This window comes from Eleutherodactylus coqui, chromosome 1 (genome assembly GCF_035609145.1).
Source record: "Eleutherodactylus coqui strain aEleCoq1 chromosome 1, aEleCoq1.hap1, whole genome shotgun sequence".
NCBI classification, from domain to species: Eukaryota; Metazoa; Chordata; class Amphibia; order Anura; family Eleutherodactylidae; genus Eleutherodactylus; species Eleutherodactylus coqui.
This window is the reverse complement of record NC_089837.1, coordinates 118,867,105-118,885,063: the sequence shown is the minus strand read 5'-3', so window position 1 is coordinate 118,885,063 and position 17,959 is coordinate 118,867,105. Positions and strand designations below refer to the sequence as shown.

General features: G+C 43.7%; 1 protein-coding gene across 1 annotated transcript in view; it reads right to left on the bottom strand.

Annotated features, from left to right (window-relative positions):
* The window catches only part of PCOLCE2 (procollagen C-endopeptidase enhancer 2), a 72,632-nt gene that overhangs the window by 29,490 nt on the left and 25,183 nt on the right, over positions 1-17,959 (bottom strand). The window contains exons 3-6 of the mRNA XM_066599468.1: positions 12,485-12,740; positions 10,693-10,817; positions 8,308-8,444; positions 818-972 (exon numbers count right to left, since the gene is read on the bottom strand). Of these exons, the coding sequence (XP_066455565.1) occupies positions 818-972; positions 8,308-8,444; positions 10,693-10,817; positions 12,485-12,740 (673 nt within the window). The remainder of the gene's footprint in view (positions 1-817; positions 973-8,307; positions 8,445-10,692; positions 10,818-12,484; positions 12,741-17,959) is intronic.

The following is a 17,959-nucleotide window of genomic DNA, read 5'->3' as shown; positions in this document are numbered from 1 at the left end:
TTAGCTGGCTGCGTATGAATTAGGACAACTACCCCCAGCAGAGACCCAGTACACTGAGGACGGTCACAGGCAGCCCAAATAGATTTTTTTTCCCAAATGTTTTTGGAAAGGCCCACTGCCCATATACACTAAATATGTCTTCTGTCCCTGCCTCACCACTACTGGCCCTGGACAATGTAAAATTACTGCAGGTCGCAATGCTCTGTACGGCCGATATACAAAAAAAAAAAAAAATGCGCAACACTGCAAAAAGCAGCCTCCACACTACTGCACACGGTTAGATGTGGCCCTAAGAAGGACGGTTGGGGTTCTTGAAGCCTAAAATAACTTCTAACGCTCTCCCTATAGCAGCTCCGGCACCAGCAGTGTCCCTGAACTACGTCAGAATGCATCTGTGGCGAGCCGCGGGAGGGGCCAATTTATATACTCAGGTGACACCTGATCTCGCCAGCCACTCACTGCAGGGAGGTGGTATAGGGCTTGAACGTCGCAGGGGGAAGTTGTAATGCCTTCCCTGTCTTTCTATTGGCCAGAAAAGCGCGCTAACGTCTCAGAGATGAAAGTGAAAGTAACTCGAACATCGCGTGGTACTCGTCTCGAGTAACGAGCATCTCGAACACGCTAATCCTCGAACGAGTATCAAGCTCGGACGAGTACGTTCGCTCATCTCTAATGATTAGCAGAATCTGGTATTTACAGATCAGTATCTCAGGTATTAGGAGTGGAACTTGTGATAGGTAGAGTCTTTCCATCAGAAATTCTTGTTAGTCTTAAATGTCCAGCTACACACTGGAAAGTTCTGTAGCTATTGACTTACTTGCAGTTGTCGGAGCAGCTGTTGTGACTGGAGAAGATGTAGTCGTCAATAACTTTTTCGGCCTGAATTTGTAATGGCCAATAAAACCATCGGCTGTCAGACTTAAGTCAGACAAGAACTGAATGAGAAGTTCATTTTTGTCTGATACAATGGGCCTAAAAAAAAGACAGAAAATGTGTGACACTACGCAAGAAAAATGTATGCAACATTACATGTTCACTTATATGAAATATATTATGATCATTCCTATGGTAACTAGCCTTTTAGAAGGACCATAAAATACTAATAAATATAAAATATCTTCCATCAGTTCTAATCATCTTAGGCCCATTGCACACCTGGATTACTATTTTCGTTCCTCCGAACTGAACAATGAAAATATCAGAACCGCTGGCTCTGGCACATGCCAAACCTGAGGGGTGCCAGATGGAATTCTATTGACTATAATGGGATCCATCCGGCTTCCAGTATATCAGCCAAAATTTTCAGTAAGGAAGAGAGTAAAATGCTGTGCTATTTCATCCAAGATGCTGTGCCAGATCTCCTCTAGAAGTTCCAAACAGAACGTCCAACGCAAATATGAATAGGGTTTTATTCTTAACTATTCTTGCTTCTGAAAACACTGACCACCAACAAGGTCAGAATTCTTAAAAAGGAATAACCATACAAACGAATATTCATTTATGGTCAATTCCACTGTAGAACTATGGTGACAAAGCCCGCAAACAATGAGTAATAAACACCAATAAATATTTCAAAATTTAGTCCATGAAATAGGTTCTCCTTATTTGTTACAGCATATTAAGAAAGCAAACTTTTCCACTTTCTGCAGTTATGACTGAAGTGAGGAAAGCCTACTTGTAGTGGCCTGCTACGATACATGCAAGGAATCTGAACACAGATCGGTACTTAAAGGGGTTCTGACATCAAAAAAAAAAATTGTACTCACCTTGCCTGGCCCGATCGCCAGGCATGTCCCCTCCAGCCGGCATCTTCTTCTGTGCCTTTAAAGCAGAGCAGGAGCGGTCAAAAAGACCGCTTCCTGCTCTGGTCCGTCCGTCAGGCACTTCCGAGGTCAACGGACGGGCCGCTCACAGCAAGCACGTCACAAACAGTGCTTGCTGTGGGCGGCCCGTCTGTCCGGCTGAACTACGGAGTGCTGCGCATGCGCAGTGGAGACGCAGCCCGTCCTGACTCCTGTCAGAGGGCACCTCTCCACTGCGCATGCGCGCGATCCCGGAGCGGCGCGGCTCGTGCAGACAGAAGAGGAGGAGCAATGCCTGCCGGGAGATGACCCCCCGATGTCAACAACAACAGAAGACAAGGTAAGTATTATCTTTTTATGCTTTAGCAGCCATTAAACCGTGGGTTCCCTGGGTCCATTAGGCAGACCAGGGAACAATGGCTGCTAAAGCATAAAAACATTATTCATGTCAGAACCCCTTTAAATCTACTAAAGAAGACGGTGGGTGATCTACTAGATGATCAGCCCCTATCATAACTGATGGAGGCCACTTTGAGTATGCTTTCCTTTATTCAATCATAGCACCGGTCCCACGGGTCTTAGAGAGACATGGAAAGCAGATTTCTACTTCTTACATGCTACTCTTCAACTTTGCCTTTGGGTTTTACTCACTCTCTTGAATCTCTTGAAATCCAAGTTCCGTGCCCCCATTGGCCCATGCACAACCCAATCATGTAGTGTATCCATGGCTTCTTATTCAAGTATGCTATTGTTATTTCAATATAGGACATAGTATTGAACTATAGCGCTGGATCAGTCTTTTTAACTACACCCTGTACATAGAGTCCATCATTTCCAAAAATCATCTTCTAGAGGAAATAGATTATCCCTGACCCTACATTTGAACCTTCACTGAAATCACAGAGATGATAATGATGGGTATATAGTTCCAACTTTACTGTTTAACTCTGTAGAGAAAGCGGGGAACATATAATTTACAAACATAGTACACAAACCAACAATGTGATGCAAGTTCTTTTGCATAAATTGTATTTGTTGTGAAATCTTTCAGTGTTTGTTTCTGAAATGTGATTGTAACATTGTAGTCTCCTGTGACACTTTAACTAAAGCCAATGTCAGCCTCAAAAACACCACTGACTACTTCTTATTGGAGACAAAGTTTTGTTTTTCACTCTTTTTTGTTCCTAGAACATGTGCCATTTGGAATGGATGCAGTGAACCGCACCCAATTGTCCCTGGTTTAGAGCAATAAATATGAATCTGTGCAAAAGAAGTGTTGGAAAAAGAAGATTAACAGTCCATACCAATTTGAAACGGTAAAGGAATTTAGTCATGCCTCATGAAACATGTGTTGTAGGAGTATAATTTATTCCATATAGAAAAATAAACTAAGTAACGTGGATACATTATATAGATTCAATAATATAAGTCCGCTATTTAAGACAACATATACTTTTTGACTATCATCACGGCTCACTTAAAAGGGGTTTGCAGTACAGATTGATAGCTTATCTTTTGAAAAGCCTAATCAATGTGTGATTGGTGGAGAACTGACCCCCGGAACCCCAGGACAAAAAGTCTACGCTGCAGTATCATGCACAGCTGCGTAACAAGACTGCGTCATGATAACAATTAAAGTGGCTACTATTTCAAGGGGTGACCTGGGTTTTGGACCACCAACAAGTACTAAAGATAGGATACTGAGAGAAGAAAGAGGAAGAGAGAGATCATGGCACTGCTGCACAGGAAAGCCATACAAGATGAGGAAGAATCCTTTATTTGGATGACACATTTCAGTGCTGGTACGACACTTTCATCAGATCGTACATATGTGATCCTATGAAAGTGGTGTTCCGATGCTGAAAAGTGGTATAGAAGTAATACAGGCTTTACTGTGCAGCAGCGCCATGATCTTCCTCTCTTCCTCCTTCTCTTGGTGTGCCTGGGGTCGGATTGTGAGGGGCTGCAGCTGCATTATCATCTCTACACGGACTGCGCCGTCACTGCAACCCATACAGGTGAGTGCAGTGCATTTATTCTTTGTCGGTGTTCTGTTAAAGATAGGCTAGGCCACCAGTTTGTACTCCTGGGAAAACACTTTAAAGTCTATGCATACCTTTGGGGATGCAACTTTTTTCACTTAAAGGGGTTGTCCGGCCATAAACATTAGGTCTCATTACTTCTGTTTGCCCATTTCCATGCACTTTGTAATATACATTGTGCATGGAAAATGAAGCAAACAGAAGTTTTGGACTTACCTGAAGGGATGCCCCCCCCTGTGTTGCTCCTCCGTCGTCCCTGGTTACCACAAGAATCTTCTCTTCTTGTCGGCCCAGCTCTTGTCGTCGCGGGAACGAGCCCCTTCTCATCCGCGCATGCGCAGTTCTTCTCTCTGCAGCCGGGACCGATATACGATCTTCTTGTGTGCAGGGGGGGGAGGATGGAAGAGCCTCAGAGCAGGAACTGAGCTCCCGCCCCCTCTCTGCCTCCTCTCCGCCCCTCTGCACTATTTGCAATGGGGAGAGCCGAGACGGGGGCGGGGCTAATTCTCGTACCTTGGCCCCGCCCCCGTCCCGCCTCTCCTCATTGAAAATAGTGCAGAGGGGCGGAAAGGAGGCAGAGAGGGGGCGGGAGCTCAGTTCCTGCTCTGAGGCTCTTCCATCCTCCCCCCCCCCTGCACACAAGAAGATCGTATATCGGTCCCGGCTGCAGAGAGAAGAACTGCGCATGCGCGGATGAGAAGGGGCTCGTTCCCGCGCCGACAAGAGCTGCTGCGGCCCGACAAGAAGAGAAGATTCTTGTGGTAACCAGGGACGACGGAGGAGCAACACAGGGGGGGGGGGGCATCCCTTCAGGTAAGTCCAAAACTTCTGTTTGCTTCATTTTCCATGCACAATGTATATTACAAAGTGCATGGAAATTGGCAAACAGAAGTAATGAGACCTAATGTTTATGGCCGGACAACCCCTTTAAGTGCATGTATTTTGGGCTGTCAATAAGGTTTAATTAAAAATGTTGCAGCTTTTACATATCACTGTATATTGAAACTGCAGTCTAAGGCCTTAGTCAGATGGGCGTTTTTAGACGCGATTTGCGCATGCGCATGCGTCCGGCGATTTTATAAAACCATTGCTTTGCAATGGTATCGGACACATGAGCGCTTTTTATGCGCTCGTCCGATAAATTATAGAACAAAAAATCGCAGATCGCACCTATCTGCGATCTGCGATTCCTGTTCTCTTCTGTATATGCGCTCAATGGGGCCGGTGGCAGCAGCGCCGACCCCATTGAGAACATATAGAAGACAAATCATTCTTCTCTGCCACAGCTGTAACAGCTGTGGCAGAGAAGAACGATGTTTGCCCATTGAATTCAATGGAGTGGCAATACAGCCGCTCCATTGAAAGCAATGGGCTGCCGGCGTGCGCGGGGTGAATTGTCGGGAAGGGGTTAAATATATAAGCCCTTCCCTGCAATTCATCCTAAAATGTGTTAAAATAAAAAAAAATTGTATACTCACCTTTCCGCTGCAGCCGGAGTCCAGCCGCGGCCGCTGTCAGTTCTCCTGAACTGCTTTTCGGCACTATTCAGCCGGCGGGGCTTTAAAATCCCCGCCTGCTGAATGATCTGCCTCTGATTGGTCACAGCCCTGACCAATCAGAGGCCGGTTTCACTCACACACCCATTCATGAATTCATGAATGGGTGAGTGACTGCTGCCTTTCAGCGCTGAGCCAATCAGGGGCAGGTCTGACTCACATCCATTCATGAATTCATGAATGGGTGTGAGTGAGGCATGCCTCTGATTGGCTCAGCGCTGAGCCAATCAGGGGGCAGGTCTGACTCACACCCCCTTCACACCCACTGCAGGACGGCCGCACGGAGCTCCGGCTGCGGGGAGAAGGTGAGTATACAATTTTTTTTTATTTTAACACATTTTAGGATGAATTGCAGGGAAGGGCTTATATATTTAAGCCCTTACCGACAATTCATCCCGGGATCGCCCGCAGCGCATTGCTTTAAATGGAGGCGGCTCTATTGCCGTCTCCATTGAATGCAATGCGCTGGACAGCTCCGGCCCATTTCTAATGAAACGCGGCTAGGAGCAGATTTTCGGGCGATTTGCGGGCGACTTGCGCGCACCGGTCACGCGATTTGCGGATGCGCATCCGTCATGCGATCCGCAAATCGCGCGAAAAAACGCCCGTCTGACTAAGGCCTAAGTCTCAATAGGAGATTTGTCAGTGAAGTTGGACTGACATCTTGGTTTCCCCCATCTCTCTCCTTTCCTGCATCTTCTTATCAGCTAATTTATGACTACAACATAAGCTTTCTCGCACACTTGATGTGTTTTCTGTATGTACAGGGTTATTCCAAATGATCTTCCCAATTTGAAACACTCATATCTCACATTTAATGACACTCAGATACATAAATTTGATATCAATGGAAATAGAAATTCTGTCCTTGTTGCTGATAGCAACCAATCACAGTGCAGATTTAATTTCTCAAGCAGTCAAGGTAAAATGAAAGCCGTGCTGTATGGGCAACAAGAACAGTCATACCGTTAGACAGTTTTGCTCCCTGGGGCCTAAAACGTTTTATTCTGCCATAGTCATTCTCGCTAGGGAGATATGAGACAACATGGCTGCCAACAAAGACAGGAGAGCATTTTGTGTCCTTAATTTTCACGCCTACCGGTCTGTTATTAGTGTGCAATGTAATTTTCAAACAAAGTTTAGAGAAGATCCACTCAGTGGGCACATAATTTGTAAGCGCACTGCAATTTTGAGGAAAAACATTGCATCTTTGAAGGGGTGTTCCAGGGAAATACTATTGATGACCTATCATCAAGATAGGTCATCAATAATTGATCGGCCAAGGGGCATTGCTTGGTATCTTGACTGATCAGCTAAATAAGCGCATGCTGTCAGTGCCGCAAATACACAGAGGTGGCCGGCGCTTGTAACTGCAGGCACGGCTCTCACTGAAAAGGATAGGAGCCGTGCCTGCAGTTACAAGCACTGGCCACTACATAGGAGTTCGGCGCAGAGACTTCTGCTCCAAATACACAGAGGTCAGAGCAGAAGCCTCCGCGCTGACTTCCGTTTAGTAGCCGGCGCTTGTAACTGCAGGCAGGGCTCCCATCGATTTCAATGAGAGCCGTGCCTGCAGTTACAAGTGCTGTCCACTACACAGGGGTCGGCGCAGAGGCTTCTGCACTGATCTCTGCGGATTTGCGGCGCTGACAGCATGCAACGCCCCTTTGCCGATCAATTATTGATGACCTATCTTGATGATAGATCATCAATAGTATTTCTCTGGAAAACCCCTTTAATCTAAAATCACCTGGCCATCCACTAGTAAACGTGCAAACAGTGCAGCGTGTCTGTGCAAATTTCACATAAAGACCTCAGAAATCCACTGCCAGAGCAAGCAGAGAACTGGACGTCCCACAGCCGACAGTGTGGAAGATTCCGTGCAAATGTTTGCGATGTTCTCCCTCCTGAGTGCAATTGTTGCAGATCCTGAAACCGGACGACAAAGCGAGATGACGCTCCTTCTGTGAGAGTAAGCAAACTCTAATGGAAACCAATGGTTTCATGGAATCTTTAGCATTTAGTGATGAAGCCGCCTTCCACCTTTCAGGCCCAGTAACCAAATGTAATGTTAGAATCTAGGGAGGGAACACCCACCTGTCTACATTGAGTGTATGGGTGACTCCCCCAAGGTGAATGTATTTTGTGCTATAACCTGAGGAAATTGTACGGTGTCTTCTTTGTCCATGAGGGAACAATCCCGGGGATTTCATATGGGGACATGCCAGAGATCTGACTTCTGCTGCAGCTGGAACAGGAAATCCCAGATTGCATTGGTGAATCGCGTTACGCTACAACGTGTATGGTAGGAAGTTGTGTGTGTCAAGTGACATAAAGGGATGACGTTGAACACCTCTGATGTGGAAAGCATTCTTGATTTTGTGCAATAAAACTTTTCTGTTTTCATTGATATCAAACTTATGTATCTGAGTATTATTAAATGTGAGTTTTAATTTGATTAGTAAGTTATTTCCAAAATACATAAAGTTGTCAAGATTTTTCAGCCATCAAGAGTTTTTCTAGAATAATGAACACAGATCTTAGTTGAAACTTAAATAGTCTTGTAGTTCCTTGGACGTTGTTTTGGGTAGTTTTGTCACTTTTAAGCTTCCTGTATGCATGGGGAAGATTTATTTAGTGATTTTCCCCAGCACCACTGAGGCCCATGATTGGCAGCAGCTGCCTATGATGTTCTGTATACAGACTGACTATGCTTGTAAACAGACCCATCATGGAGAGTGCTGCTGGAGCTGTGGGGGTCCGGGACAGGCGAGAATAGACTCCTTTATTATTTGTACTCAATGCGGGAAAACCCCTTTAAAATGGTCCTCATTGAACTAATCAATATTGTAACTTGAGGCATCACTGTATTGTCTTATACGCATTTTGTGAGTTGTGTTTACTTACGCAGGAGGACTGTCCCCACAGAACTTCCCAATCCTCTTGGCGTCATTCAGCTCTCCTCCATTGAACACTGCCACATAATCATATCTGCAGTAATTGTCCCTCTCAACGTCAAATTTCTCAAACTTTACTTCAATTACCTTCAACAAGACACAAGGAAACAAGAATAATTTTAGGCTCTGTTCACATCAGTGGTGCCCGACGGAGCTCAATAACTCATAATGAAATCAAACAGATATTGCAGCGGTGTCCATTATTTTGATGGAATAAATCTTGCCACACGCACTAATTTTTTTTTTTTGGTCAAATGTGATGAAATTGTCCTTTGATGCGCATGTGAACTGAGCCTTACTGGTTGCTTTTGAATAGATAGTGTGAAAATCTTTGCAGGCAGACACATCCCTACCGGTTTAGTTGAGCTTCTGGAAGGTAGTGAGACAAAGTTCTACATCAGATTTAGGACTTAAACACATTAGCGTGTTTTAGTCACGTTATATGGCCATTGAAATCCCAGGCGCATAATGGGCCAAAAATAAAAACATTGATTTCAATTGTTTCGTTTTCACTATTGGGATTCTTGAGCATTAATACTATGAGCAAGAAAAGATAGAACTTGCCCTATTTTTCCAGAATTGCACTATATATATATATATATATATACACACACACACATTTAAATTCTTTTCGGGTCTAAAAAAAAAAATACACGTGCAACGCCGGGTAATCGGCTAGTCTTCTGTATATTTGTCAATGTCTGTTTGCTTGAGCATCACACACAAACTGTATGACCGATTGACATCAACTATAGCACATAGTATAATCTCGACCCGAAGAAGGTTATAGGCTAAAAAAATTCTGAAATGTTGTTGTCTTGGCAACCTTATTTGCATTTTTTTTGCCTTCGCTTGAATTTTAATGCAATAACCCCCAAATGTGCTTTCACCAATGGATTCTACGGACTAGAAGAGTCAGACTGAGCGTCAGTCTAACCACCAATCATTTGCCCATTTTGTCCTTCCTAATTCCGCCTTGGATGGCTGTATGGATAACAGTTTGCAAAACTGATCTGTCCCCAGACAGGAATACATGGAGCAAATTTATGAACACCGGCCCTCATTTATCAACACTGTCTAACAGCAATCAACAAACAGTAAAAAACACTTTTTGGTGCCCGTAGCAACCAATCACAGACAAGCTTAAGTTAATATGTTCACATAGAATTAATCAGCATATGTGTCCTTTGACGTATTTATGCATGCATTCTGATATCATCTTTTCTTACTTTAAATGTCACGTTTTTTATTGCACGCGGCCTGTACCGGGTATCTGGGCTAGTATATACAGTAGAACCTCAACTAACGTCATTAATCCGTCCGGAAGCAATGGACTTTAGTAGAAATCAATGTTAGTTGAGGACATTGTTTTCATAGGAATTAATGTAAATCCAATTCATTGGTTCTAGACGTTCCAAAAAACGCACCAAACCCCATTTAATAGAGAATAACTCTGGTCTTTAATACCAAAAACAATAACAATACTGAATGAGTATAAAACACAACTGTAAAGAATAAATTAACATTGCAGGGACATCATTATAGCAGTACGTATGACTGTGTTATCTGTGGTTTGACATAGGACTGCAGGGACATCATTATAGCAGTATGTATCACTGTGTTATTTGTGGTTTGACATAGGGCTGTAGGGACATCATTAGCAGTATGTACCACTGTGTTATCTGTGCTTTGACATAGGACTGCAGGGACATCATTATAGCAATACGTATCACTGTGTTATCTGTGGTTTGACATAGGACTGCAGGGACATCATTAGCAGTATGTATCAACGTTTCTTTATTGTACTGTACTCATCTGTACAGTACTTACATTTTGCAGTACAGTGGGGATTCAGGAGGCAGGCAGCCTTCAGCCGGCACTTTGGGGAGTCAGCTGCTGTACAGTGTCAGGAGGCAGGCAGACACAGCAATGTTCAGCCGGCACTGTGCACTGTGGAGAGCAGAGGGGGAGGAGTAGGCGAGCGCTGATGCAGGAGAAGCAGGAAGTGACCAGCATCAGCTGCGCGCCGGCTCACTGAGCGGCGCCCGGGGTCAGGGAGCGGTCGGCGCCCTTATCTGAGGAATGCAACTTTATTTGAGTGAACACCACTGCCCTGACACATCGACTTAAGTTGAAAACAGCTTTACTTAAGAGCAATGCTACTCAAGGGTTTACTGTATATATATATATATATATATATATATATATATATATATATGCATACTGTATACAGAATCAATAGTATAGAGGGCTATGAGAGGAGGGGGGGGGGGCAGGTAGAATATTGCAGTTGGCAAATGTTAACAATAACTTAAAAATTATTTCCTTGTCTCACCTGATGTTTTGGAGCCACAATATGCCATGAACATGTAACTCCTGCAGGATAATCCCGATCTGGCCAGTTGGGTGTTTTAAAGCTTCCAGTAGGTTTGTCTAACCGGCCTCCACAGTACTGGTCTCCTGCAATTATACTTGTCCGTTAGTATGTTTAAAGGGTAGACAATCCCATTAATTAGTGTTGATATTAGGGAGTAGATATTATTTTATATATCATTAATTTATCATTATATGGTGAGATTTTAAAGCAACCCTCTGATTTTGGGACACAATCCTGTCCACGGACCAAAGGGGGCAGGAGGAATATTACCTGCAGTTGTTCTTCTCTAACCCCCTTTCAATTCACTGGTTCCAGGTCCTTTTTTTCTTAGTAAACGATTCACACTTGCCTTTAGCAATAGGGTGGCCAATGATAGCAATAAACAACTAAAACTCAACTCCTGCCTGTTACTTACCTAATTGATTGCCTCTGACCCATATAACTGATCATGATCCAAGTTTTTTATTCTCCTGCTTCCTGTCTTGTTGTTTGACATAGACTACCACTTAGGCCTCTTTCCCATCAGCGTAGGCATTTTTACGTCTGCTTGCCAATGCTGTAAAAATGTGTGAACAGGTGCAAAAATCTAATGTTTGTGCGCCCATTCAGATGGCATTACGGCCCGGCGCATATCGCCAAGGCTGCAATGCCATTGGCTCCCCTTCCCTCCCCCTTGCCAGCTCGCCTCCTCTCTCCTTCCCTCTGCTTTTTGCAATACGAGTGGGTGGGACAAGGGGTGGAGCAAAGCACCCCCGCCCCTTATTTTCCCCCAGCAATGGGAAGCTCTGCCCCTTTCCCACCCCCTCCCATTGCAAAGAGCCAGAGGGGAGAAGAGAGGGGGAGAGAAGGGCAGGGAGTTTAGCAGTCCCGCTGCTAAACTTCCTCCCACCTCTCTTCTCCGGCCGCTGTCATTGGCTCCCATAGGATCCTATGCAGCGGCCAACGTATTCCGGCTGTAAAGATAGTTCCAGGACTATCTTTGCGGCCTGACGTAAAAGCGTCCAATGCTATATCGGCCGTCCGGTTGCTTTTACTCCACAGAAATACGGCCATGTAATCTGATGTATTGGAATGCAATGCATCAGATCGTAGTGTATATCGTCCGGCCGTGAAAACGACGACCAATATATGCTCGTGGAAATAAAGCCTTAGGCTGTAATTACACAAACAACTTTATTGCGTTTTTTTGTGCCTCTTGCAGCGATACTCGCACAAAAATAGAATACAATATTTGCAATGGATGTATTTACATGAAAGACCGCAGCATGTCCTATATTTTGTGCAATATCTCCCATTATTTCCTAGGGGATTAAAAAAAAATGTGATTTTCATCTGAGTGCGATGCAATTTAATTTTTTCCTATGGAAATAACATGCAATTTTCATGAAAATCGCATGTACTGCGATGCAATGAATTTTTCTCGCAAAACAAATCACACTCGCAGACAACATCGCCTGTGTAAATACGGTCTTGGCCTGATGTTTGTATGCCTACTGATCTTGTGTCTTCAGGAATTCAAGTGACATGTTAACCCATATGATGCTGGCCTAACTTGTCTAACTATATACCACTTTTTAAAAATGGCCTGGGACGGGCTAAATAAGCAAACATAAGCTGTGTGGGAAAGAAGGATGTTATAGGCGGGAAACACAATTTTCATCTCAATTGAGGACCTGAAGGCATTTATTATCGATACATCTTCCCCAAGAATACTGAATATGTGTCTAATGGAAGGAGTAGTGTACAATACCTCTTTCATTGGGTTCAGCTGCAGAATACATTGCTATGAATCCATTTCCTGCTGTGTTGGCATCTGACACCATTTGAACCAACATCTTATTGCTGTGTGATACAAGGGCACCTGGTCTAAAAGTGCCACAGAATCTTCCGATGCGTTGCCCATTAGCATGCCCGCTATAAACATCCACAAAGTCATATCGGCATAGATTGTCATTCTCCAAATCAATAAAGCGGAAGGAAAGGACAACGACCTTACCCTCGGGTACCTGCAAAATAAATGTATCATTGATATGTACAGCCAATTATAGCAGCATGTAACTCATGTAATGGCAGAAGAACCCTGAATTTGGACTCTTGTAAGTAAGTGTAAAATAAATCTTGTGACAATCTTCTTTTCTTAAATTGTTTAGAAAATCCATTGTCAAATAACCTATTAGGGAATGTTGAGTTAAAGGGGTTCTTACGCCCATAGCAAATTATTACCTATTCACAGGACAAGTGATGTATCGGGTTGGTGGAAGTCAGAGAGACTCTCAGCAATCACGAGAACAGAGTTTTGAGTCTCCTCATATGAATGATGTGGTGTTCGTGTGTGCGCACTCCCACACTAGTCATCTTTATGGAAGCACCAGAGATTGCAGAGCACTTGCAGTTGTCTATATCAGTAGTCCCATAGAGATGAATGGACTGACAATGCACACATTATTGTCAATCAATTAATACAGGGAGATTTGGGACCCCGGTTCTTGGTGGGTGCCTCTCCAATTACGCACGTGTTACCGATCCTGTGGGACCACCTCCTTAGTAGAAGTGGGTGCCCCATTCAGGACTTAATCATTTATATGAGGCAAAGGAGCAGCTACAAAGATTGCCTCTCTTTATGGTGGACCTGGCCCGTCCCTGTGCTACAGAGACAATACTGTACATTGATTTCAATGGGCACCATGTAAGGCTTTATTTCCTTTGTGGAGGGACTAAACACTTGCTGCCAGCTTCCATCACACATTTTGGTTAATCACTAGTGGTCCCCAATTAAAGTTTGTTACTGAAAGTATATATATTGCCTCCCTATGTGAGCTATTCCCGTACCAATGTGCTACCGATACTGTCCCACATCACCACAGAAACCCCGAGCCAGATACCAGGGCCGTCTCACAATGTGTATTGCTCATCATATAACAATTCTGGAGCATCTTTTGTAACAATGTAGTGTTCTTATAAGGCTGTTTTGCACCATTCCTCTGTTACCCCTCCAAGTAATTACAAACAAAATTACAACTGGGTGTTACCATTTTCCTTGTCAAAGGGGTGTGTCCCTACATAGTCCTGATATTAGCAATACTGATAGCTGGTAACACACAAATACCAATTTATTTAAAAAATTCCAGGAGGAAAAACAGAGGAATGGTACAATGCAGAGTCCTAAGAAAAGATACTTCAGAAGTACTCAATGCAAGTAGTTACTAAAACAAACATGTAATAAGAGGTGACAGGTCCTGTTTAAGTGAAAATAGTATCTAAAGAGTCATACCATGTTATTATATAAATATATTATTTTTTCCTATACTTCTCTATACATATACAGTAGATACAGTAATGCTATGAGGTTTTAGCAAGATCATTTCCTTTGAATTCTTAAAAAGCATATTGGAAACAGTCATGTCATGTGTACCATCTGCTACGTGTTTCTCCAACATACCAATAAGGAGGAAGTAAAGATAAAGGAAACACATTTATTTGCAGTTGAATGTACTTCTGACCCTGTCAGGATATAACATGAAACAATACTCGGAAACCCTACGAAGTCCTCTATCCCCAGTCCTCAAGTTTTTAATAGTAAATGGAGCTTTGAAATCTGTAGCGAGAACCGTCTAGACACTTTACTGTAAATGGAGCTGTGACACCCTGCGGTACTCTTCATCAGGTCTGGTCAGGTCACATAACATGTTAGTTCACTGTTGGATATGTAAATAGAACGTGAGTGATTCCAGGTCCAGGTGCTCAAAGAAACATAAAGCAGATACTCATAGATACATAGGGCTGATATGTATGGTTCAGGACCTTCTGTAATCACAACTAAAAGAGCTTAATGAACCAACGGCTCTTCACATCCTCGACATAAATACATCATAGTGAGATTCCAAATACCGTATAGCAATGAAATGGATACATTTTTTTAATACTTCTGAATGTATAATGCAGTCTTTTGGAACACAATGACGCCTTTTTAAAGCAGAACGTGCTTAAATAGCTAATTTCCATCACATCCTCATGGGTTTGAGTCGCCATATACATGAGATGTTGATCAGCCCAACCAGCTGACTTAGGCGGGACAGGTTGATGATCCAATATGTAGGGGTGCCTCCCGATTCTCTGCCGGCAGCAGATTTGGGGAACATAGAGACTGGGCAGTTGGATTTCAACTGCTTAACCCTTTTATTCTCTGGAAGATAACCCGCTCCCAGAGGTGTCTGGGCACTGCTCATGTCCACGGGGAAAATCAGGCCCGCTACGGATTCTCTATGGAGAATCCGTAGCGGTTCCCTCCTGCCCCGCGGACATGAGGCATTAAAATAACAATTACTCACCTCTCGCCCGCTCCGGATCTTCCCTTCTTCGCGGCTTGATCTTCTCTCCGTCACGGTCGGATCTTCTTTCTTCAGACCGGCGGATGTGCTCGGCACGCCGGCTGTGTGCCTCGCGCATGCGCCGGGCACATCCAGCGGCCCGAAGAAAGAAGATCCAGACGCGACGGAGAGAAGATCAAGCCGCGAAGAAGGGAAGATCCCGAGTGTCCGGAGCAGGTTAGTAATTCTGATTTTAGGTCTCCCGCAGATCCGGACGGCTTCCATAGGCTTCAATAGAAGCCTGCGGGAGACCCGTACCTGAATGGAGCATGTCCATTTTTTTCGTGCTCCATATTTTTTTAATTCACTTTTATTGACCATCCGCGGGTATTTATCTACCCGCGGGTGGTCAATGCATCCCTATGGGGTGCGGATCAGTATGCGGGTGAAGAGTTAAAATCCGCTGCGGATTTTAATTCTTCTTTTCCCCGTGGACATGAGGCCTATGGTCATTTTACACAATCTGATTCTCAGGCATGAAAATTTCTTCGAATGCTCATTCATTCAACAACCCAGCCAAAAAAAGGACCGATGATCAGCTGACGAATGAACGAATGCTCGTTGGTTGGTTTATTATTTCAGCGAGCCTAAAATTGTTCGCTGATCAGCTGTACTACCTACTCATGTGAACCAAGACAGCTACAGACAGCTGTGGGGACAAATTATAATAATTATGAGCCAGTTCTCAGCCCAAGTTAGGGAAAAGGAACCAGCACTAATCGACATGCATTTTGATTGGCCTTCGCTAGATTGGACCAAGAACCTGGTGAGTCTAAAAGAACCATTAATTGCTTCTCCTCATACAGAAGAAAAGCATGCATGGCCAAGCTGAGATTACATGTGTATGTGTGGGGGTGGGGTGGGGGAGGTAGCTGCTGGACAAATGAGTGTTCAGCATATAATATATGGGCAATTTTTGCATTTGAAAGGTCTGGAAACTTATAAATATAAGTTATGGGAACCAGGGAATACATACCATATGTACAGCCAAAATCTACTATGGGGGCAACGGGGAATAGGAATGTATTTACATGGGCGAGAAACTTGTGTGAGTTCCATCTGATGTCATTTGGACAGAACTCGCTCTAGTAAAGAATACATTATTTTCAATGGGTTTATACACATGCTGCAATTTTTCTATTTTGAACTCTTGGTCTAAGAGAAATATTACCCATGTCCTATTTTTGGGCGATTTTCTTCAATAATCGCCCATTATTTCCTATGGGTAAATACAAAAAATGCCTTGCAATTTGCATATGAGCGTGATGTGTTTTTTCATTATAAGTACTGGGACAACATGCAATTTTTTTCGCACACATGAAAAACATGTGTGTAAATCGCATGTACAGCAATGCAATGCATCACAATAGCAGAAAAATCACAGAATTACGAGAGCGATATATGTCCAATTTTCTCGGATGGATATCGCACTCAGCTGTGTAATTACAGCCTAAAGACTGGACAATTCTTTGTTAATTCATGGCACTCTGGTTTTTGACAAGGAATTATTTTAGATTTTTTCTTCTGCTCAGTTGTTGGATTCTAGTAATAGGAGTATGTTATGGAATGGCTCAAAATACAGACTACTCATACTGTACTGAAAGTGCCAAAGGCAATACGCTTATCAGTCCATTACTGTATAAACATACTGACATCACCAACTGGATCACAGGCAAAGGAATCCAAACACAATAAGTTATGCTCTGAGATCATTTTTAACATTTCCATCTTTCCCGTGTTCTGTGGGCAGATAGTATCTGGGTTTGGAATTACAGTAATTAATTTCTTTGTCTTTGTATTTGTTTGTTTTTATTCTGTATAGGTTATCTTACACCTGCAGAAACAAATGTGATTGCTGTAGCATAAAGTGTGCTTTTAATATACTTCAATGATTAAAATCACCAGTTGGTGGGCTATCCTCGCGCCAGGCCATCAATAACAGATCCATAGGAGTCGCTCACTCGGGATCAACTGTTTACCAGGCTTGGATGCTTGCATACTGAGCTGATTTTACACCTCTGTTCTAATAGCAGTAATCAGAATTGGTATTGCAGGCTAGATTCCCATTGAAATGAATGTGAAATTTGCCTGCAGTACCAAGCTTGACCACTACAGTAAGAACAGAGCCATCTGCTTCCTGCAGAAATTAGCTGAGTGCACAAGTGTGCTGGCCTGGTGAAAAGCTGATCAGTAGGGGTTCTCGGCAATGGACCCCATCCGATCTACTATTGATGACCTGTCCTGAAGATAGGCCAGTAACAGAAAGAGATAAAGGGAAAGAATATAAATACGTAGGAATCAATTGATAAATGGATCAGTGACCTTATTTGGCTCATATTTGATTTGATATTGTATATTCGGGTATCATATAGTAATTGCAATTATTGTTCTTCCTGGAATACTAGCTTAGGGATCATTGAATACAAATGTCTCTGGTATTCAGTGTCACAGGGGAATCTGATGTTCCTGCAGTTTCCAATAACTTAAAGGGGTTGTCCCGCGCCGAAACGGTTTTTTGTTTTTTTTCAACCCCCCCCCCCCCCCCCCCCCCCCGTTCGGCGCGAGACAACCCCGATGCAGGGGTTAAAAAAATAACACCGCACAGCGCTTACCTGCATCCCCGCGCTCCGGTGACTTCTTACTTACCGGTTGAAGATGGCCGCCGGGATCTTCTCCCTCCGTGGACCGCAGCTCTTCTGTGCGGTCCATTGCCGATTCCAGCCTCCTGATTGGCTGGAATCGGCACGTGACGGGGCGGAGCTACACGGAGCTACACGGAGCCCCATTGAGAAGAGAAGAAGACCCGGACTGCGCAAGCGCGTCTAATTTGGCCATTAGACGGCGAAAATTAGACGGCA